This window comes from Vigna umbellata, chromosome 10 (genome assembly GCF_029865625.1).
Source record: "Vigna umbellata cultivar VRB3 chromosome 10, Vumbellata_1.0, whole genome shotgun sequence".
NCBI classification, from domain to species: Eukaryota; Viridiplantae; Streptophyta; class Magnoliopsida; order Fabales; family Fabaceae; genus Vigna; species Vigna umbellata.
In genome coordinates, this window is record NC_142174.1 from 12,768,757 (window position 1) to 12,791,913 (window position 23,157).

The 23,157-nt window shown below is 34.1% G+C and overlaps 2 protein-coding genes across 9 annotated transcripts in view; one reads left to right on the top strand and one right to left on the bottom strand.

Annotated features, from left to right (window-relative positions):
• The window catches only part of LOC124822162 (pleckstrin homology (PH) domain-containing protein), a 56,186-nt gene extending 40,319 nt beyond the window's left edge, over positions 1-15,867 (top strand). For both annotated transcript variants that reach the window (XM_088100343.1, XM_088100344.1), the window contains exons 46-63: positions 452-1,219; positions 1,327-1,400; positions 1,556-1,904; positions 1,977-2,075; positions 2,158-2,313; positions 3,986-4,167; positions 5,291-5,803; positions 6,945-7,122; positions 7,228-7,364; positions 8,081-8,207; positions 9,200-9,421; positions 9,599-9,958; positions 11,683-11,841; positions 11,963-12,247; positions 12,314-12,535; positions 12,641-12,693; positions 13,717-13,825; positions 15,135-15,867. In XM_088100343.1, coding sequence (XP_087956469.1) covers positions 452-1,219; positions 1,327-1,400; positions 1,556-1,904; positions 1,977-2,075; positions 2,158-2,313; positions 3,986-4,167; positions 5,291-5,803; positions 6,945-7,122; positions 7,228-7,364; positions 8,081-8,207; positions 9,200-9,421; positions 9,599-9,958; positions 11,683-11,841; positions 11,963-12,247; positions 12,314-12,535; positions 12,641-12,693; positions 13,717-13,825; positions 15,135-15,473 — 4,332 coding nt within the window. In that variant the 3' untranslated portion in view covers positions 15,474-15,867. The remainder of the gene's footprint in view (positions 1-451; positions 1,220-1,326; positions 1,401-1,555; positions 1,905-1,976; positions 2,076-2,157; positions 2,314-3,985; positions 4,168-5,290; positions 5,804-6,944; positions 7,123-7,227; positions 7,365-8,080; positions 8,208-9,199; positions 9,422-9,598; positions 9,959-11,682; positions 11,842-11,962; positions 12,248-12,313; positions 12,536-12,640; positions 12,694-13,716; positions 13,826-15,134) is intronic.
• Positions 15,868-17,184: 1,317 nt separating this feature from the next.
• LOC124842287 (MraZ) overlaps positions 17,185-23,157 on the bottom strand; it is a 28,586-nt gene continuing 22,613 nt past the window's right edge. For 5 of the 7 annotated variants that reach the window (XM_088100623.1, XM_088100621.1, XM_088100620.1 and 2 more), the window contains 4 exons: positions 19,436-19,646; positions 19,115-19,354; positions 18,267-18,352; positions 17,185-17,716 (listed from right to left, as the gene is read on the bottom strand). In XM_088100623.1, the coding sequence (XP_087956749.1) occupies positions 17,557-17,716; positions 18,267-18,352; positions 19,115-19,354; positions 19,436-19,646 (697 nt within the window). In that variant the 3' untranslated portion in view covers positions 17,185-17,556. Of the gene's footprint in view, positions 17,717-18,266; positions 18,353-19,114; positions 19,355-19,435; positions 19,647-21,819; positions 22,044-23,157 lie in introns of those variants that run through there. The other 2 variants (XM_088100622.1, XM_088100624.1) reach the window with 2 other exon arrangements.

Here is a 23,157-nt window from a genome sequence, read left to right on the forward strand (position 1 = left end):
AGGGAAGGGATGTGCTAGGAATTCGTTTCTAACAAATTTGATTAGGACTACACTACCCACTACCTTGTCATGTGCTAACTTCTATATAATCACTTTTCTTTTCAGATGTTGAGGTACAAACATTCCCAAGCCTTCATATCAAAATATTGTCTGCGACACTTTTGCAGTTTCCTTAGAAAACCTTTATGCTGTCTAGTTTAAACTTTTTTTTTGGATGAAGAATAGTTTATAAGCAGAAAACTCAAGGCTGATTTATACTTAAACATGAAACTGAATTTTTGTTATGATATCAAACGCAGGGTGAAATATGTTTTCAAAAATAAAAATCGGATAATCCAACAAAAAATATATTCAGAAATAGTTTATAAACTGTGATTGACAGTTTTGATTGTTGCCCTAAATTTTTATTATTTTTTCATGTCTCATTTTTCCTTTACTTTTCTATTATCAGATTTTTCCTGAAATTGATCTACCGCCAAGTTGGGAATGGATTGATGATTGGCATTTGGATACAAAATCTCCCAATACTGCTGATAGTTGGATTTATGCTCCGGATGTGGAGAGTTTGAGATGGCCTGAATCCTTTGATCCAAGGGATTCCCGTAATACTGCCAGGCAGAGAAGATGGTTAAGAAACAGGAAGCTAATAGCAGAGGATCTTAAGAATGAAATATCTGTTGGCCTTCTGCAACCAGGAGAAACTGCTCCGCTTCCTCTCTCTGGTTTGACGCAATCTGTACAATATTTCTTGAAGTTAAGGCCATGGGCTTCAGCAAACTCTTGTGAGTACTCATGGAGTACTGTAGTAGACAGACCTAGGCAACAAGATGTTGGCAGGAAGGGCCAATGCTCAAATCTGTGTGTTTCAGCTCTTTCAGAGTCGGAGGAACTATTGTGCTGCAGTGAGATGCATGGAACCTCTGGTGGCTCCCATAAGTTGTGGTTTTCTATAAGCATACAATCTACTGAGATTGCTAAAGATATCCATTCTGATGCCATTCATGATTGGTGTTTGACAGTCAAATCACCTCTAACAATAAGCAATTTTCTTCCCCTTGCTGCTGAATATTCTGTTCTTGAAATGCAATCAAGTGGCCATTTCCTTGCATGCTCAAGAGGAGTGTTTTTATCTGGAAAAACTGTACAGATATACAGTGCTGATATTCGGAACCCTCTGTTCTTATCTTTGCTTCCGCAAAGGGGTTGGCTTCCCATACATGTAAGATAGAGACCTGTCAATACTTTTGCCTTTTGTGTTTCAGTTTGTAGGTCATTTTTACATTGTATTATGCAATTAAAATCTCACCCATTCCATTTTCCGAACAGGAAGCTGTTCTTATATCTCATCCTCATGAGAAGCCATCCAAAACAATTAGTTTGAGAAGTTCAATATCTGGAAGGTTGTAAAGTTCTGGATGTGGAATAGTTAGAAATTTCCCAATCTATCACATTATTTCTAAATTTTATAATGTTTTGCTGGAATTTTATTGGCCTCTACTTTTTGAAAGACTACTTAATTTGCATAAACCCCTCTTATTTTCCTCCTTATGTGCAGGGTGATTCAAATTGTTCTTGAGCAGAACTTTGACAAAGAACACACCGTGTTGGCTAAAACAATTAGAGTATATGCTCCTTATTGGTTAGAAGTTGCTAGATGTCCGCCACTTACATTTAGGATGCTTGATTTGTCAGGAAAAAGACATATACCAAAGGTTGCTGCTCAATTTCAAACTCACAAGAAAAATGGATTAATCCTTGAGGAAATAACGGAAGAGGAGATATATGATGGTTACACAATTGCTTCTGCTTTTAATTTTAATATGCTGGCCCTGTCAGTGGCTATTGCCCAATTAGGAAATGAACATTTTGGACCTGTTACGGATCTTGCTCCTCTTGGTGACATGGTAATATTAAGATTTATGTGACAAACTAGAAGTTATCCATTCTTTTCTAAAACCACTTTGTTTTATCCTTAGGATGGGTCTTTGGATATATATGCATATGATGGTGATGGAAATTGCTTGCGGCTTATTATTTCTACAAAACCATGCTCCTATCAGTCTATCCCGACAAAGGTTGAGACAGAAGATCAAATTTAGCATAAATGTTACTATGCAGTCAGGATGTAATACTTTTGAATTTCTATTGTCTCTCCAGGTTATTTCTGTTCGGCCATTTATGACTTTCACTAATAGACTTGGTCAGGATATATTCATTAAATTGAACTCTGAAGATGAACCGAAGGTTTTGCATGCTTCTGATTCAAGGATGTACTTTGTGTGTCGTGGAATTGGTGGACCTGAAAAGCTCCAGGTTGGTGGAGTTCTTAGTTGATATATTGCTGCAATAATTGACATCATTTAATATATCTTACACTTTTTCTGAACAAAAAGATAGTAAATTTATAGAAGTTCATATTTTGAATTGTTGAAGATAATATTATTGACAAGTTTTGTGATTGTGGTATTGCTTTGATTACACCATGCTAAGCCTCCTATTAAGAATGTGTATTATAGGAGAAACAGAAAATGCTTCAATGTACGGCCAATTAGGTGAAGTCTCTCTAGGAATTAATGGGTTCGAGGTTATCAATAGTGGCTAACTTTCTATGGTGCCTATGGTGGTGAGCAAAAATATGCCATATAAATATAGCAAATGGCATAGCGGCTTATGGTGGAAGCAATAGCAGACAATACATTTGTGTATATATATACTAAAAAAAACTTTAAAAGTGACTTTTTTAAGACTAAAAGCATGTTTGTAATAGCATCACTGTGCTATCTACAATCCTAACTTGGTTGACACTCTAGTCAACATCAATCATCTTTTGGAATTTAATGGGTTCAAGTTATCAATAGCGGCTTACTGCTTGTGGTGGTGAGAAAAAAGCGGCTTATGGCAGAAGCAATGGCAGACAATACATTTGTGTGTGTATATAATGAAAAAAAACTGTAAATGACATTTTTTAAAACTAAAAGCAAGTTTGCAATAGCATGAGTATGCGCTCAACAATCTTAACTAGGTTGTGTATATATACTGAAGCAATGGCAGAAGCGATGGCAGACAATACATTTGTGTGTGTATATACTGAGAAAAACTGTAACTGACCTTTTTTAAAATTAAAAGCAAGTTTGCAATAGCATCAATATGCTCTCTACAATCTTAACTAGGTTGACTCTCTAGACAACATCAATCCTCTGCAACATACTTTGATATTATGAAAAGAGGAAAAAAAGCATATACATGATCGGGCCAAACCAAACTCATCAAAAAATTTTATAAAAATGTAAGCGATATTTGTCACTAAAGAAATCAATATTACAAAAGTAAAAGGCATGACACCCTACTAACTATCAATACGATATCTAATTCCCAGTGCTGCAAGTAACTCAGCACACATATTACCCCATTCTCTCTCTATATGTATTTGTGTGTGTGTCAATATGTGAAACTTTATAAACCTCATCTCTTTAAGAGCTATACAATTTAACCATCTTTTCAAAAGCCTCCAAGTTAGGACCAAACACATTGAGATTGATTGTCATTTTACTTGAGAAAATATTATATTTGAAGATATCGAGATTAAGTTTCTTAACTAAAGTGATCAATTAATAAATGTTTTCACTAGGTCTTTACGGAACTTTGAATTGGTTATATTTGTAACAAACTTGATATGTATAATTTATATGCACTGGCTTGAGAGGAGAGTGCTAGATGTTGTTAAGATATCATTAGATATTGTTAATTACAATATCATGTGAATTTGGGCTTAGTCCATATTTTCGTTTAGGATTATTCATTATAAATACATTATCCTATGTGTATATTCTACATAAGAGAATTAATCATATATCTAGTTTTTAACTATTTTCTCATTGGTTGTTGCCTATACAAAAAAATTTCCATCCGTATTTTCAAACTTCTGTGATCAATCATCATCTTATTGAGTTTAAATGATGAGATGGTCTTTTTGTGCTAAATGTAGGTGAAACTTGAAGGCAGTAGTTGGTCATTTCCTCTTCAAATTGTAAGAGAGGACACAATCTCACTTGTCTTGAGGATGAATGATGGTACTATCAAACTTTTGAGAACTGAAATTCGAGGATATGAAGAGGGATCCCGTTTTATTGTGGTTTTCCGCCTTGGATCATCTGATGGTCCTATCAGGTACAGATATGCAAGTTTAGATTGGCCTACCCTTTACTTGTAAGCACGACTAGCATTCTTATCTAGTTCATATCACAAGTGGTGAATGATTTGGATATGGTTTGCCAGTACAAGGTAATAATAATGAAAGTATGTATAGGATCATTCTTACACACAGATTTTCAGCTTGCTCCTTTTTGTTATTACGTGTCATATCTAATTTTTATTATAACTAGTCATAATTATCATATGGCTTTTGGAATTCATGTGATGTAGTGTCTTATTTGCACTGCTGCAATTACTTGTCAGTTTTATGTTGTGTTATTTAGATTGACTGCTTGAAATTAATCTGAAAGGAGAAGGCATATGAATGACTTCTATAATATATTTCTTAAGAGGGAGAAAATGTTTTTTTGTCCCTAATATTTGCTTCTGTAATGAGAAAAATGGACAAGAAAATTTGTGTACAGGTTCTTTCAAAGGGTTGTGATGCAAAATGTAAATGTAATTAATGAAGTACTAAAGTTACATTCTCTTTTCTTCATCATTAGGTGGGGAATCTTGTAGCTTGAGTGCCATGTTAAAGACCTTATTTTACTCAATGTAAAACTCAACAATATCAAGTCCATTAAGAACTGACATTCGCAACAACTTCACTCTATCAAATATTAACTAGATGGTAGTCTTTTCCATTACATTGACAACTTTATTCGCTATAAGTATTTTCTATACTGCCCCTTAATCAATCCTATAGGTATTCTTTTCTGCAGCCAAAATGTTGATAAAAGTGATTGTTATAACTTACTAACAAGGAAAGAGAATCCAACCAAAGGACTAGTGTAATTAGTGGTAGAGTCTAATGGCTTGAGTACCATACTATGCTCCTTCTACTGAATGTGAGGCTCATAACAAACAGTTATGCATCAATTATAATCTTTAGCAGTAAGTATATAAAGAAAAAACACCCCATCCTGAAAAAACCACCACCTCTAACCAGATAACTTATTAGGGATAGAAACAAATTAGTTTATACTAGGTTTCACATGATAGATTCAGTGTCTTTCCATTATTTCTGTGTAAATATGACACTGAAGCTTGTATGACTGTATTTCTTTGGGAGAGAAACTGACTTTATCTTAAACAGGATTGAGAACAGAACGCCAAACAAGGCACTTAGCATTCGGCAGTCTGGATTTGGTGAAGATGCTTGGATTCAGTTGCAACCTCATTCAGCAAAGAACTTCTCTTGGGAAGATCCATATGGCAATAAGTTTTTAGATGCTAAACTTAGAGATGGTGATAGCAATGCAATTTGGAAACTTGATTTGGAAAGAAGTGGATCATCTTCGGTAGAATTTGGGTTGCAATTCCATGTGATAGATAGGGGAGATATAATAATTGCAAAGTTTACCAATGATAGGATGCCAAGCTCAAGTTCAAATGAAGAGATTAGAGGCCCGGAGACTTCTGGTAAAGGGGGAGTTTCTGGTGCTCAGGATGAGATGCAGAGCAGTGTTACTCCCTTTGAGCTCTTAATAGAGTTAGGGGTGGTTGGAATTTCTTTGGTGGACCATAGACCGAAGGAGCTCTCCTATTTATACTTAGAAAGAGTGTCCTTAACATATTCAACTGGCTACGATGGTGGAAAGACAAGCAGGTAACAGCCTTATCATTTTAAGATGCATATCCAAATGAAGCATGTATCCAAAGAGCATGTTTTGGTAAATAAAAAAATAAAAAAGTTACTTTAAATGTCTATTCTGTAGAAAAGAGATGACAATTTTTTGATTTGATAATACTTTTGATTTTTTTTCTTAGGACATGATGACGGTTTTTGTGTGGGACATTTTCTCTCTCTTTTCCTACATGCCTTTAATGTCTACCATTAATTTCTCTTGAACCCTGTTTAATAGGTTCCTAGTTTGTTGACCTATGTGAGTGTACTGGTTGCTTCATTTTATGCCTGCATCAAATAACTCATAAATATAGTTTGTTGGTTTTTTTCACCTCAGTATTAAGTGAAATGTGTTGACATGCAGTCCATATAACAGTACAAGTTATCCCTCTCTTATGCAACTGTTATGCTATACATGCATTTCAAATCTACCTGTCCATCAGTGCGTGCATATGCCACCATCTCAAAAATCAATCAAAAAATTCATAATCTAGTGCGAAATATAGAGGCCAAACTTTGGACAATGACCTTTTTATCACTCCAAGCTCATTAGTTAGAATAGTCTCTTTCAGTTTGAAAGTTATATATGTTACTTTCAGTTGTAGAGTTGATTAGGTGTAACCAACTCCAGCACTCTATATACAGGTGTTTACATAATACAAGTTATTAAATAGATTACTGATTACACATAAAAATACTATATGATGGTTTAGTCCCACATCAATTAGACATGTAGTTTAAATAGAGCTTATGAAGTTTGAACAATTGTTAATTTACTAGTTAATTTCGTAAAGTTAGGCATATCTGAAGCCCGAATTCTAAGATAGTATTAGATTCTATCTTAGACTTATTCTTGGGCCACTTTGCATTTGCACGCTCTAGGTTATGAATCCTAGGAGTGAGGAAGTGTGTTGGGAAACTGCCTTAGTTGCAGTCTCTTGAGTCCCACATTAGATACATGGTTTAAATAGAGCTTATAAAACTTGAGAAGTCCTCACCTTACAATCCAATCTTGAAGGGTTGAGTGAAGCTCTAAGTCCAATGTTTAAGAATATACATTCCATAGAAATTATGCACGCTATATTTTCAGTATTCTAAATTGATATTTAGACGTTTTTTACAGGTTCAAGCTCATATTTGGTTATTTGCAACTGGACAACCAGCTCCCTCTAACATTGATGCCTGTGCTCTTGGCGCCAGAACAGACCTCTGATGTGCAACACCCAGTATTCAAGATGACAATCACCATACAGAATGAGAATAAAGATGGAATTCAAGTTTACCCATATGTTTATATACGAGTATGCTATGTTTTGATCTTATGATACTGCAGTTTTCTTTTGATAAAATTTCAAATGCTTAAATTTTATTATTTATGATCTCTTTAAATTTGATGGACGCCCTAGGTAACGGACAAGTGCTGGAGGCTTGAGATTCATGAACCTATTATTTGGGCTATCATGGACTTCTACAACAATTTACAGCTAGATCGCTTACCTAAAAGGTCAAGTGTCACTGAGGTTGATCCAGAGATACGATTTGAGTAATACTCTCTCTTTACTTTTTCAATATATAGCTTTAGTTTTGTTCATATTTTTTCGAACATTATAGCTCGATCGCTTTTATTGGGCTTTCAATGTTCTACATATAGTCAATTATATGTACCAATGCATTACCAGATGACATAAATACATAAACAAGATGGTCTTATATGGAGCATGTTTGATATGTGGTGGCTTTGAGTTCAAAATCCTTGCCATATTAATTTTCCTGGTGAAGTTATATTATATGTGTATGTGATGATGAGTGTGTTTAATAATTTTTTGTGTTTAATACTTATTAAAAATACGTTTAAGATGAACAATGAGAAAAGCCCCTTACAATGTGTATAATCTCTTATTAAATTTTGGAGGATTTTCTCTCTCACCCAGATGAATGCACTCTACTTTCTTCCTTTATCCCTGGGAGTAAACAACTGAAAATATGGCTGCAACTTAGCTTGATTGGGGAATCAGGGAGTGTTAAAAGAAAACTAATTTGGAGGGTATAAAATTGTACTGTTAGGCTTTTGGATTACAAATCTTATTGCCCTAGGTAAGTAGAATTACTCAAATACAGCCAAAGTCTTCTGTTGTGCTCTGCTTATGCGAAATTTGTTCAATGAAGAATGATCAGTTTACCCAGATAATTACACGTTACTGTGTTGTGATTTTGTTTGAGAAAATGTGATTTAATTATGTGATCCTATTCATTTTGCAGCCTAATAGATGTTTCAGAAGTAAGGTTGAAGTTTTCACTGGAGACTGCTCCAGGGCAAAGACCTCATGGGGTCCTGGGCATATGGAGTCCTATACTTTCAGCTGTTGGAAATGCCTTCAAGATCCAGGTGAGCTATTTGATTATACACATAGACACACACAGAGATGGAATTACAATCAAATTCAATAAAGATATGTTGTATATCATCCTTTTGTTTTTAAATTCTATGACATTATGTTGTCCTAATCATACTTTTGATAGTATTGCGGACTTGGATGAATTAAGTTTCATGTATCTGACAGGTTGTTGCAATCGTGTTTGTGTTTTTATCAGCCATTTGGCTTTATATATGATGCGTACTTTTTTATTCTGATACCTCAACCATGTATTTTTCTATTGTCCCTAAATATTTAGTTTCTTTTTATATGTATTAGAAGAACTCCAACATTAGTGGGCTAGAAACAAACAAATTGGTCTAAGAAAGGGGACCATAAGTCTGGAGGATACTTTTTTCAATGAACAAGCCACTTGAGCTGAAAGTACACTTTTAGTTTTGATCTAGTCCCCCCACTTAGTTTATATTCCTTTTATTTTCTTTATTTTTTATACATTTAAAATTTTCTGTAAATGATTAATAGGTGGAGTGTGATATGTCAATCTAATTGGGATTGCAATCTATATAGTCACGCTTTAGCATTCTTAGTTTTCACTAAAAAAAAGGGCTGGAAGCACACTGACTCACTCTCCCACATTCTTGTACATGACCTGCATATAAATTATAATAAAAGTGTTTAGAACGCTACAATTAGAAGGAGGATAGAGTATCTTTCAAAACATGAATATAAAAAGATTGTAAGCAAGGAAGGATGTCAAGTCTGCTTACATGCTTGAAATTATTCCTGATTCCAAAGAGAAGCATTTTAATTTTCTGTGTTGTAAGGATTGGGTATTGTTTGCTAGTTATTTGTACCATTGTGAATGCTAACTGCACGTGGACTATAGAATTTTCGAGATTTGTTACGTTTTCCCTTACCATAATGGCATTATTTTGACGAAAAAAATGTTGTGACCATTTTCTTAAAATAACTAGGATATTAACATTGTGACCTATTATTTTAGGTGCATCTAAGGAGGGTGATGCACAAAGACAGATTCATGAGGAAAAGTTCAATTGTTTCAGCTATTGGGAATCGTATTTGGAGAGATTTGATTCATAATCCTTTACATTTAATATTTTCGGTGGATGTACTAGGTATGACAAGCTCAACGTTGGCATCTCTTAGCAGAGGCTTTGCTGAGCTATCCACGGATGGGCAATTTCTACAATTACGTGCAAAGCAGGTGATACTTAATTCTTGATTCTCGAGACAAATTTATGAGACCCTTTCATTTGTGTCTCTTTGATACTAGTTTTATTTTCCTAGAATGTATCCTAATTTTTTCCTAATTATTCTGAAAATTGTTGATTCAACCTCTGATAAAAATATATATCTGTTATGTTTTATCTCTTGAACACAGGTAAGATCAAGGAGAATCACTGGGGTTGGGGATGGGATCATTCAGGGAACGGAAGCTCTTGCCCAAGGTGTTGCCTTTGGTGTCTCCGGTGTAGTGAGAAAGCCTGTGGAGAGTGCTCGAGAGAATGGTCTCCTAGGATTGGCTCATGGGCTTGGACGTGCCTTTTTAGGTTTCATTGTGCAACCAGTAAGCGGTGCCCTCGATTTTTTTTCTTTGACTGTTGATGGAATTGGTGCTAGTTGTTCCAAATGCTTTGAGGTTTTCAACAGCAAGATTGCATTGCAAAGAATTAGAAATCCTCGGGCTGTACATTCTGATGGGATACTAAGAGAATATTGTGAGAGACAAGCTATGGGGCAGGTATGTTAATTAAACGCATCTCCACAAGTACACTTTAAGATTTAAAGTGATATTTTTTTCCTGCAAGAAGGGGGGAAACAAGAAACATATTTTTCATTTGTCCCCGTCAATTTTATTGTCTAGATAGATACTTTGGGCTCATCTAAACTAATTGCAGAAGTTATATTTGTAGTGTACTCTCAAATTTAGGAGAAATGATATGATTGCATTATTATGATATACTTTAGATTTATATATATATATATATATATATATATATATATATATATATATATATATAACCTGCTGACTATTTTGGGAAATAGGGACAGCTTATTTTAGGGGACAAAACCATGTGATTATAGGATTGCTTCTAAATAGAAAAGCCTAGTGTTAATAGCGAGATACAGTAGCGGTAAAGAATAAAAAGACAGCAAGACTAATGCAAAACTTTCTAAATGCATCCCTCAAGTGATGAATAAAATATTCTCCATTTTTGGCTTAGACATAATTCTTTCGAAGCTAATATTGTTCAGTTGCTTGGTGAGTATATCTACAAGTTGATTTTAAATGGATACATATGGGAGAAAATTCAGCCTCTAACTAGTTTTTCTTTGATAAAATGTTTGTCCAGCTTGATATATTTAGTTGTATCATACCACACCTGATTGTGGGCTATACTAATTGTAGATACGCAATATAACTTAATAGGTTCTTCCCACCTTATCTTCAAATCTTTCAATATAATTCAGCCATGAAAGCTCATATATTTCTCATGCAATGCTTGGAATTCTTCTTCACCGCCACGATTTGTTTTCCTTCTTGTGAGCACTAGGTTTCCACCAAGGAAGATGTGATATTCAGTAGTTGACCTTCTATTCACAACCAACACAACATAATCAACATTCAAATGTGGACTTACAAACCGATTTTGTGAGGTTGAGTTAGGCTTAAACTCTAATCTTAACATGGTACCAAAGTCATGTGTTAGAGTTTATCCTAACGAAAATTGTTGTTTGTTGGGTTAGTTGTTCCATCCTCTATCGGACCACCTATTAATGTCTACTCCCACACATGAGATGTATGCCTCAGTGTGAGGGAGATGTGTTGGAGATTCCACATTAACTAGAGATAAGACGAATTTATAGTATATAAGTGGGTGCAAATCTTTCCTTACAAACTGATTTTGTAGGATTGAGTTAGGTTAAAATTCACTTCTTAACATAGTATCAAAGTCATGGGTTTGAGCCTATCTTGCGAGGTTTGTTGTTTGCTGAGCCTATTGTGCCACCCACTTTTAGAAAATTTGTTGTTTGTTGGGCTTACCCATGAATGTTTAGTTTATGCTCGAGATGTATATTTCTTAGCGTGAGCAGAGTGTGTTGGAAGTCTCACTTTGACTAGTGAGAAAGTCAGTTTACACTTTATAAGTGGGTGCAGACCTACAAACTAGTTTTATGAGCTTGAGTTAGACTTAAAATCCACTTCTTAATATTCTCTAACTATATGTAACTTCATCCAATAGTAAAAACCATTCTAAGGATGGGGATTTCTATTTGGTGCTAATAATTATTTGATAGAATGGGTATGAGTCATAATTTTATTTTAGATTGCTTGGAAAAATGAGTATTTGTAGTCACTTGAAAAATTTGCTTATGATGTGCAACCTAGGAAGGTTTATGAATGCTTATAACGTGTAATACCTTATTTATGTTTTCATTTCTCCATTTATTTGTGGGGTCCAGATGGTGCTTTACCTTGGAGAGGCAAGTCGACAATTTGGATGTACTGAGATTTTCAAGGAACCTTCAAAGTTTGCTTTGTCTGATTATTATGAAGAGCATTTTACCGTGCCCCATCAAAAAATTGTTTTGGTAACCAATAAACGAGTTATGCTTCTGCAGGTTAGTCCAAAATCACGTCATAGGGATTTAGGGATTGTGGATTATGCAAGCTTAGCCATTGAGATTAGGGTTATGTTTCTCTATAGAAAATAACTCACTTGTCTTTTCTGTTTCTGTCTAGTGTCTTGCTCCTGACAAGATGGATAAAAGACCTTGCAAGATTATTTGGGATGTACCCTGGGATGAGTTGATGGCACTGGAGCTGGCTAAAGCAGGCAGTTCCCAACCTTCCCTCTTGATCCTCCATCTGAAACATTTCCGGAGATCTGAAAATTTTGTGCGAGTAATAAAATGCAATAGTGTGGAAATGTTTGAAGGAAGAGAACCCCAAGCTATTAAGATATGTTCAGTTGTGCGCAAAACATGGAAGGCATATCAGTCTAACATGAAAAGCTTGATTCTAAAGGTAAGTGTTCATAGTCTGGTTCATTTCTGGAAATGGAACAGAGTTTTAATAGAATTTCACTTCTAGGTTCCTTCAAGTCAGAGACAAGTGCATTTTTCCTGGACTGAAGTGGATAGCAGAGAATCACGGACCTCTAATAGTAAGGCCATTATTAGTTCTAGAGATATTTCATCAAACAGTACAGAATCTGATGACAGGCGATTTGTGAGACACAACATTAATTTTTCGAAGATCTGGAGCAGCGAACAAGAATACAATGGTCGATGTTCATTGTGCAGCAGAAAACAGGTCCTTTACTGACTCAGTTCGTGCTAATGTTGCTTGAGCACTAGGGCATGTAGTTGTTAAGCTGAATTGAAGGAATTAAATGTAACATGCATTTCATGTTCTCAGATTTCACGAGATGGAAGCATATGTAGCATTTGGAGGCCTGTGTGTCCTGATGGGTAATTATCATTCTTCTCTACAAGCAAACTTAGCATTTGGAGCTCAAACTAGGCTTTTATTTGTTTAAAAAAATCAAATTTAAATTTTTAACTTGCCTTATTTTTAAAATATAAAAGCTTGAACTCATCTTGTTTAGCTTTTTTATGGGTTGATGACTCGTTTCCCGTCATCAAATATATTATATAAAGTTTTTCAAGTTTATTAACTTAGTGTTTAACCATGAACATTCTCATGTAGAAGATAAAGTAAAAATATAATGAAAAGGACGATAAGGGAATATTAAAAACGTTATAGTTTGGCAATGTAATTGTTTATATAAAATTATAATATACCAAGCACGCCCTTTTCATATCTAAATTTAGCATTATCATTACCCCACCCCTTTCCTTCATTGTTTGTGTGCATGTTGACTTACTTTCCTTAATTTGTCTTGATATTAGTTTAATTAATATATTTTCCTATTGCTTGAACGTATGGGTTATTTTTGTGCAAATCCTGGGAATCTTATAGGTTGGGCTTGCATTATCTGTTCAAAACTAATTTGTTTAAACAATTATCAGTTGGCATATGCTTTCCATTTAAATTTTGATGCATATTCCTATCATTTCACCTATCTTATATGCACGATATTTGTATCTTAGCATGAATTTGGTCCTACCAGAATTGGTTGTACATAGTAAGTTATCTTTACATTCTGAATTTTCTGAAAAGATTAGTACTGTTCATGGCCAATGCTATATTCCAATTTGATTTGGCATGACCTAGTTAGGTTCACTACTTCCTAAACATTAAGAAAGGTCAGGGATGTACTCTGCAATTTCTGTTGACTATGTTCATCCACTTTGGAGTTGCTGAAAACATGAATTATTCTGATCAACACATTTGGAAAGATGACAATTGTTTTCTTGCATTGATGAAATGCGCTCTTGGTCCCTTGTTTATTTGAATTAATTAAACTTGAAAGGGCATGCCTTTATGCCATAGATACTGTACATTTTTATAATGTCATATTACTTTTCCAGATATATATATATTGGGGATATTGCTCGTGTTAGTCCCCACCCTCCAAATGTGGCTGCTGTCTACCGCAAGATTGATGGATTTTTTGCTCTCCCGATGGGATATGACCTGGTAAGGTTAAAACCAAGTTAGCCTGTTACGACATTCAAATGATAGCAAATTAAGTTTCATAGGTCATTTGAGAAGAAGATTAATGTTTTTGTTATTCCAACCATTAGAAAATGAATGTAAATATTAGGCAAAGATTCATTGACAGTTATTTTCTTCAGTTTACGGTAATTGCTATTGTTTGTGTCAAAATGATTGTAAATATCAAACATCTACCACACAATAGATATAGATTGATTGTACACCCCTTCTCCTAGAAGGGTGCATCATTACCATCTTAAAAAATGAGTTTAGACCTAACTTCACAAGGTGAGATTTACATATATTTATATACTATTATTTGATATGTGGGATCTCTAATTATTTCTAAGAAATCCCTAAATTAAGGGAATGGGACTAAGATTTATTTGCTAGTTTTCTACCTGATTTGGAGTCTTTATTTTAGGAGATTTATTTTCTTTCATTAGGATTACATTTGCCTTTAAATACCCATATATAGTTACTTTTGGTATTAAGGAAAAATAATTCCACAATTATTGCTTACTACCTATCATGATTCTCACATGTTAGCAAAGCTCTAAGTTTTTCCAATAGCTATGGTCTCGCGGCCTTCATTTCTACTATGCAGAGTCAGTGATGAGGTTTATATGCCTTATATAGTATAATTTGGCTATATCTACGAGTGAGATTTCCAACAAATCCATTTGTGTCAAGGACTGAACGTTTCGAGCATGGGAGTAAATATTTATGAATGGTCCTACAGTGGGTACAAATCCAACTATGATAAGTTTTCATGCAATCTTTAGAAGTGGATTTTAAACCCTCATAGAATTGGCTTATAATATGATATTTGCAAGTACTTATACTATAATTTGTTCTAAACTGTAGTTAATGTAGAATTCTCAGCACACATGATCCCATTCAGCATAATGAGAGAAAACATATCGAAATAGACAAATACTTCATTAAGAAAAAAAGTTAGAAGGTCCAGTATGCATGACATACATTCCCGCTAGGTGGTTGATGTGTTTACAAAGGACTTTATTGCTCACACTTCCACAATCTCGAGCAATTTGGAAAGCGGAAATCTGTTCCTCATCTAGATGGGAGTGTTGAAATAAGGATGTAAATATTGTATATTTACTGAACAATAAATATTGATTGATTGTATACTAAATATAGACGTGTTTGTAAGAAATTCCTAAAATTAAGGGATTGGGAGTTTTTTTTGGTAGATTTACTCTTGATTATGAGTTTTTATTTCGGAAGATTTATGCCCTATATCATCAGAATGTTTTGACAACATGTGCAGGTGTGGCGAAACTGCTCGGAAGATTATGTTGCTCCGGTATCAATTTGGCAGCCACGGGCTCCAGAGGGATTTGTGGCTCCTGGATGTGTTGCCGTTGCTGGTTATTCGGAACCAGAGGCTGATCTTGTGTACTGTGTGGCTGAGTCATTGACTGAAGAAACAGAATTTGAAGATTTGAAGGTTTGGTCTGCATCTGACTCATATCCGTGGTCCTGTCATATCTATCAAGTACAGAGTGATGCTTTGCATTTTGTTGCGCTACGACAAAGCAAGGATGAATGCGACTGGAAGCCGAAGAGAATTCGCGATGACCCTCACTATCAGTTGCAAACACCATAATCTTAAATGTTTTAATCTCCTTTGAAAGAAGGTAGTAAGGTACGTAAGTTGGAACATTATTGTTGGATGCGTCTTTATTACTACCTTTCCAACATTCAATGGTGACGGCTGCCTACGCTCTGTTGCTCGGCTCTTCACTAATATTTCATGGTTTTCACAATCTAAACAAGGACTGGCCACAGGGCTCTATTACAAAGGTTCGCCTATTTCTGATGTCATTCCATTATATTCTGATAGCTCAATTCCCTGAACCTAAACTCTCTCTACAACAACTTGTGTATAACCTTTTTTTTTGTTGAATTCATTCTTAGCATCTTTTTTTTCTATAATTTTAACTTTACAAAAATCTGTATAATTTTAGTTGTGTTTTGTAATTATTTTTTTATTACTCTTATGTTTCTCTTTCCATCTTAATGAAGTACCCACAATAAAAGCATAAAATTTAATTAAATCATTTATTTTTGCAAGTGCTTACGTTTGCTATAATTTTAATATAAATTTTAATGATAATTTTTTTATTTTAATAATCATTATAATTATTATTTTTTAATTTTCTTATCATTATAAGAAAAAAGAAGACATATATTTCTACTGGAATTAGCTACATTTGATTAATCAGGAGCAACAAGCTACCTAGGACTTGAATTTGTCGAAAATCTAAATTCCTTTATTTGTGCAATGATGGTTATCCAATGGCAGGTAAATATAAATCTTATATAGAAAAACCCATTAAGGATCTCGTGTCACTATAATCCTATTATTGTGCATAAACCATTATTTTCTCTGAGCAACGAAGTACTTTAGCTAAATCTATTGTCTACGTCCCGCCTGCTTAGATTCTAATAGTAGCATGACCATTGTAAACAAAATGACATGCCCTAATCCATTAGAATTAGATTATGAATCGTTGGAAATAATCTATGAATCAAAGTCTTAAAATAAATATAAAAAGATAAAATTAAACGCTATATAAAATAAATATAAAATAAGATATCTATTATCAGAATATTTTTTTATTAAAAGTGGTATCAAATACAGAAATCAGACTCCATGTCACGTATATAATCTTTTCTTAATAAATTTCTATATGAAATAAATTCCGTCATGAATAAACATGTGTTTAGTATAGTTCACTTTTTATTATATGATTTAGTTCCGCTTTGGGTGAATCATCAGTCCTATTTAAACATCTGTTCACACGAGTCTATTAACCGAGTTTTAAGAACTTACGTATTACTATTTTTTCCTTCTTCCAAAGAACAGAACTGAATGTTTAAACATGGGGGAGGTCAGAACAAAATCAATGAAAACCCTACCTATACCAAACTTTTCCATCTTTAAAAATAATAAAATTAAAAACGTAAACTCGGTTTGTCAAGTTCTGTAACATATAATAGCATTGGAAAGTCAATTAAGTTGTGAGCGCACTAATCTGATCTCCCAATACGCGGGTCATCCCATTCTTATTTTTCCTTCTTTCATTCTTCTCATTTCCTTTGAACAAGGAATAAGACAAAGAAAAGACAAATTTATAATAAAAAAAAAAGATAATAGCAAACAAAAGGAGAACCTATCTTATTTGGTTAGCAAATTAAGTTGTTATTAAGTTTCTAATTCATGTTCAATCATTATGGATAAAATAAAAACAAAGGATTGCATATTTACTATTTTCTTTTAAATGATAAAGGCTCCTCTCACATAGAAGCCTTCGTGGGAAAAAGAATTGCTTTAATTAAGAAAATCAAATTTACAATGAATATATACGGAAAGAGAGAAAAGAAAATAGTGAAGCTTCAGTCAGTTGTATTAACGCCAAGAAAGCGTCCCAAAAGAATTAAATTAAAAAAAAATACTAGTAAGAGGCGTCTATAGAGATTTTTTACAAAGAAGCTAAAATGTGCAGAACTGTCCTGTACTTCATTCTCCTGTACATCACTGAATATATTCACATGGCAAGGATGCTGCTGCTGCTGACGCCGGCTCACAACCATGTCAGAACGAAGCATCTTTTGAACTGTTGGATTTATCAAAAACTTAGCATCCAGGTTCGTAATCTAAAGCTTTTGTTTGTTTGTTTTTTCTATCAGAATCCAGATTCATGAGCCCAAAATGCATCTGGGTCGGGACAAAATAGAGAAAAATCTTCAATTTCTAGATTTGCTATGTGCCAATTGACAAATCGAGCCTGTATAGACTTGAATAGAAAAAGGATGATAGGTAACAGCCAACATTTATCATCTTCCCTGTAAGAATGTCATGTAACCAGACTTCAAAACAAAGCTTTTATAAACAAGAAATAAACAAATAAGATACGAACAATTAACAAACCCAGCTAAAACTATTTTAGCTGCAAAGGACTCCATAGTGACACTATAAATGAACGGCATGAATATAATCTGCCATTTCTGCTTGTGATTCATGTCAGTCCCTGAAAGTTTATCTATGAGATGTTTCTTTCAGACTCCCTGTTAGAATTAAATTAGCTAGGGTTGGCACTTGTAACAAGTTTATTATCAAATATGACAGGATAATTTTCTTCCTCGGACATCAAAAACCTCCATGGAGAGGCAGTTCAATGATGATGCATAATTCAATAGGCTATCTTGTTCAAATACAAATAAATCTGATGGCTTTATAGTATAATATAGACAAGATGATAATGTTATACACTTTTTGAGTATATCTTTACTTTACTGCAACAGAAGTAAATTTAAACAAAAAATGTAGGTTGTTTGTAGCATAAGCCATTGTTGTTTGAGATAAAATGGTGTCATTACAAATTGACAGCCTTACCTCTTAATATTACGCGCACTTGCTTCGTCAGGGTGGTGAAAGTGGGATAGTGCATAATGAAGGAGACAACAAATAAAAGCAACTCCCTGCACACATGCCCGTACACAAACAAATATTAGATAGTGAAAGCTACATTTCAAATGTAATAATTCAAAATGCCCATAATTCTATAAATATTACAGGGCATTACCAATTCTGCAATTCAAAGTAATTTTCTTGACATTAGAGCTCTACTAATTGGTTTCTATAAGCAGCAAATATTGAGACAGATAGGAGGCTTAATGTTTGAGATGTAGAATGTATCATAATTTTGATTCTATTTCAATGCTTCAAAGGCTTTATGCAATATCCTTTTGCTACAAACATTAGTCAAAATCCTCTACAATAAATTTTTACGGGCAAATTTAATTAGTAAAACAAGAAGATTTTTTTACTGAAAATAGTATTCTTCAAATAAAAAATTGCTACTGTTAATATAAGCCTTGTTAACAACTTCAATATTCTTAGGAATTGCATTTTAGTCACTAGAGCTTTTAGATGTCTTAACAATATTATCTGCAATAACCACTTTCAGATATCTATCGCAGCATCTTTACTGCAGGTTGTTCACAACAAAGCCAGTCGAGATAATTGACAGTCAAGATTTAATAAAAAAACTTCACAAGTCTGAAATATTTTGGACTCCTTCTACCCATATTCTTCTTGAAATAGAAGCACATTAAAGCTATGCATCATAAGCATGATGGGGGAATTTGCTGCGAGCAACTTATGGTGAAATGCTCATTTTTTTCCACTTACACATACACCATAGTTATGCTAAGTTGTATAACGGTATAGACAGAACTTACAATATTAAATAAAGAAGTAGCATTCCACAGTGCATATACTCGAAAAAGTGAAGCTCTTCTGGGTTCTTTACTGAATAATGCATTCAGACCAGCAGGAAACGGAGAAAGTAGAGAAAGAGGAAGAATTAGTAGAACAGAAAGAAAAGCGGCAAGAGAAATCCAGTAGAACTGGAGCAACATGAGGAGAGTGACAGAAAGATCTGCTAAAAGCATCAACGTAATCAGAAACTGTACAGTGTCCTGAAACAAAGATGTCAATGCATTAGACAGTGTTCAATTTATAGTTGTGGAGAGGTGAATCACCTAAAATAGTTTAACTACCTGGCGACCAACAGGTCTAGTATTGCACAACAGGAGAGAAAGTGGGAATAGAAAGTCCCTTTTAAAGTCCAATGATTTTAAGGTAGCATCATTTATAAGGCCGCCATTAATTCCTCCGGTTATCCTTTTAAGAGATAATGAATTACTCATATATGGCCAACTATGCTGCAGCTGCTTAAGATTCTTTTTTCCTTGTGGCACATTTTTCCTGCCGTACGTAACAGATAAATAAATAACGTAAGCCTGATAAAACACAGGATTTAAACTGAATCTGTACAAATCATCATCTACGAGATAATAAGAAATATCAAGAAACAATGCAACTTGAAGGCTATAAGCATAGAATTAGTAAGAATTTAGGGATTAGGGTTTATGCATAAGCAAATCACACATTGTGCTGGATTTCAATATCAATTTGATCAAGGGAAACAAGAATCATCTCTCAATACCCATTCATATCATAACAAAGTAAAAAAAATCCAAGCTTCTACGCCAAGACCTGAGTAAGCATCCTGCCTTTTTTTCCTAACCCATCTAAGCTAATAGATCAAGTTTCTAAAAGTGCGTATTATAAATCATCTTACTATCACAAGGAATAGCAATAGTCATAAACAACATCTAACAGCTTTGAACGAATACATGTTCAGTTTAAGAATGTGTTTTCTGTTTAATAATAATTACTAAAGTTCCTCTTATTTTAATTTGTTTCCTATTTCCTCAGACTTTTCCAACCCTGGAAAAGTGAATATATTTCACTGATTTAATGGGGAGGTATAAATAAGAATAGGACAACAATTCCGTACACTAATATGGCCTAAATAACAGGAAAATAATTATTCTTATAACTGCTGCAGCTAAAATGAAGGAAGAACAGATCGTAATAACATCAAATGCTATTAACAACAGCATAAATGAGACATGAGGAGTTACAGCACCAAAACTAAGACTTCGAACAAAATAGGTATATCCAAAGACGGGAGGGGTTACAGGGCAGAGAGGTTACAGGGCAGAGAGGTTGGTGAAGGAACAAAAAAGAGTGAGGTATTTGATTGTAATTGAGATAAATAAAAGAAACTATATTTGAGAGAGCTTAATCACTCCTCTCATTCTCATATTTATGTTGATAGAATTTTGACACGATTGAGTAAAGAGCAAAGATCAAAAGCATAAACTATAGTCCTAGGTACAAAGATAGGTACAACTCATAGGTCCATCATATAACAGTTTTCTAATACAATTACTTACTTCCGACATTTAATACCTATTCTAAAAATCCCCCTCAAGTTGGAATATACAAATTCTATGTACAAAGCTTGGAATAAATAAATTCAATCTGATGTCCCCTTAAGGATTTCATTAATAAACCTGCAAGTTTATCATTGGGTCCAACAAATTCAATACGACTTTCCTTGCACAGTAACTTTTCTCAAATAAAATGACAATCAACTTCTATACGTTTAGTCGTCTCATGGAATACTCGATTGGAAGAAATGTTGAGAACAACTTGGTTATCACAACACATCTTATCTTCATTTGTTGAATTTCATAAAAAGTTAAGTTCTTGAAAGAATTGTTTCATCCATACAAGTTTCCAAGAGATGCCATTGCCCTACATTCAATTTCAACAATTGAACTACATTTTGTTCCTTATTTTTCCAAGAAATAAAATTTCCTCCAAGGAAAACCACAATATCCTACAGTAGAGCATATGCCAGTAGGGGATCTTGCCCAGTCACTACCACAATACCCAAATATGTAGGTGTTTCCTTTATCTTCATATGGCAGACCTTATTCTAGAGCCTTTTTGAGGTATCTTAGGATACATGAACTGACTAACAACACCAACTACAAAAGACAAATCAGGTCTAATAATAGTAAGATAAATAAGTTCTCCAAAAGACAAATCAAGTCTAATAATAGTAAGATAAATAAGTTCTCCAACCAGTCTTCTATATCTTGCCGGATCAGAGAAAGATTCACTTTGTTCTACCATTAATTTTTTTATTTGGGTCCGTAGAACTATCCATTGGTCTACAATCATACTCATCTCTTTTAAGATATCTAGAGCATATTTCCTTGAAAGATTACAACACCTTTTGACTAAGTTACTTCAATACACAAGAAGTACCTGAGGCTTCAAAAATCCTTGGTTTGACAATGTTTAAGGAAATTGGGTTTTGGATCCTTTTAATGAAATTTTCAAAAATCTTTCCTATCCATACAACCCTTGTGTGAACCTTTGTTACAAACCACTTTAAATCCATGACATTGGTTAACCCAAGAAGGGCCCAATAGATCATAATGACTTAATGAAAAAAATTGGTACTATAGTTTATGTGGCTGGATAGGATAACAAGATTTAGTATGTTTGGTAAACTCACATACCTCACATTTGAACCAATTAGAACTTTTATTGAATAAAGAGGGAAACAACTTTTCTAAGTAAGCAAAATTAGGGTGTCCTAGATGATAATGCCAAAACATCACAGCAGCTTTGGAAGAAACCACATGGGCAGTTTTGATGTTTTTTCTTTGAATCTTCTACTCTGAGAAAGTAGAGTCCTACACATTCTTTAACATTGTCAATCTTTCTCCTTCAGTCAAGATCCTGAAATTCACGTGTCAAAGGAGTTTAGTAACACACTTTAAATCTCAGGTTAATTTACTGATGGACCGTAAGTTGCAGTCCAGTTTAGGGACATATAAAACTGATTCAAGAGTGTTGTTGTCAAATATAATCAGAAAACCTTTACTGGCCACTTTACACGTAGTTCCATCTGTTATGCGAACAGAATTATCATGGCAAAGGGTGTATTTGCTAAAATATGTAAATATCCATAGTCAAATGATATGAGATTCCAGAATCAACAATCCAAGAGCTTGTTTTCTGGTGGCTGACATGAAAACTAGAAGGATAACCCTTTTGAGCAAGAGTAGCAGTAGAAGAGTGTGCACTAGTATTTTGATGACCTTTATTAAGCTATTTTTATGCCCAATGGATTTGCTTCAGGTGCATTTTCTGACCTGTTTTCAATAATAGTTGTTGTATTAGCATAATTATCCTTCTAACGTGATTTCCATGAAGTACCAGCATCTCTCCTTTGTTTGTCCTAGCTTTTTGCAACCCGATTCTTTTGAGTTCATGTAATGTCACTGGTGGCACAGGATTGAGTTTTCAGTCAAACTAGAGATGCTAATAAGCAACTCAGTTGCTAATTTTTGGCAGTGATCTGTGGTGGCCCTTCATTTGACGTTTGGCCATTGTTAGAGATATATTTGTTTACTGACAGTTATAACAGACATACCACAAACAACCATACAGAAATAATATTGTGACAGGTCAGATCATTCTCCTTGATACCATTTAGAAAAGTGAATATATTCTCACTGATACATAAAACTGAACTAATATTATCAGTGGGTATTAATATATGAATAGGAGAATAATTTTTACATTAAGCTAGCCTGAAAATCAGGAAAATAATTATTCCTGTAACTGTTGTAGCAAGAAAGAAGGAAAGACAAATTCTAATTACATCAAAACCTATTATTAATAGCATAAATCAGACAACACTAATTCTGATTAATTTCCGTATATCAAATCTCTTGATTCTGGTTTCTTCTTAATTTTCAGCACTAATTCCAAATCCGAATTCAACAACAAATGGTTAAAACCACAATAACAGTGAAAACAAGATGGCGTATTAGTTATTGCAAACAGA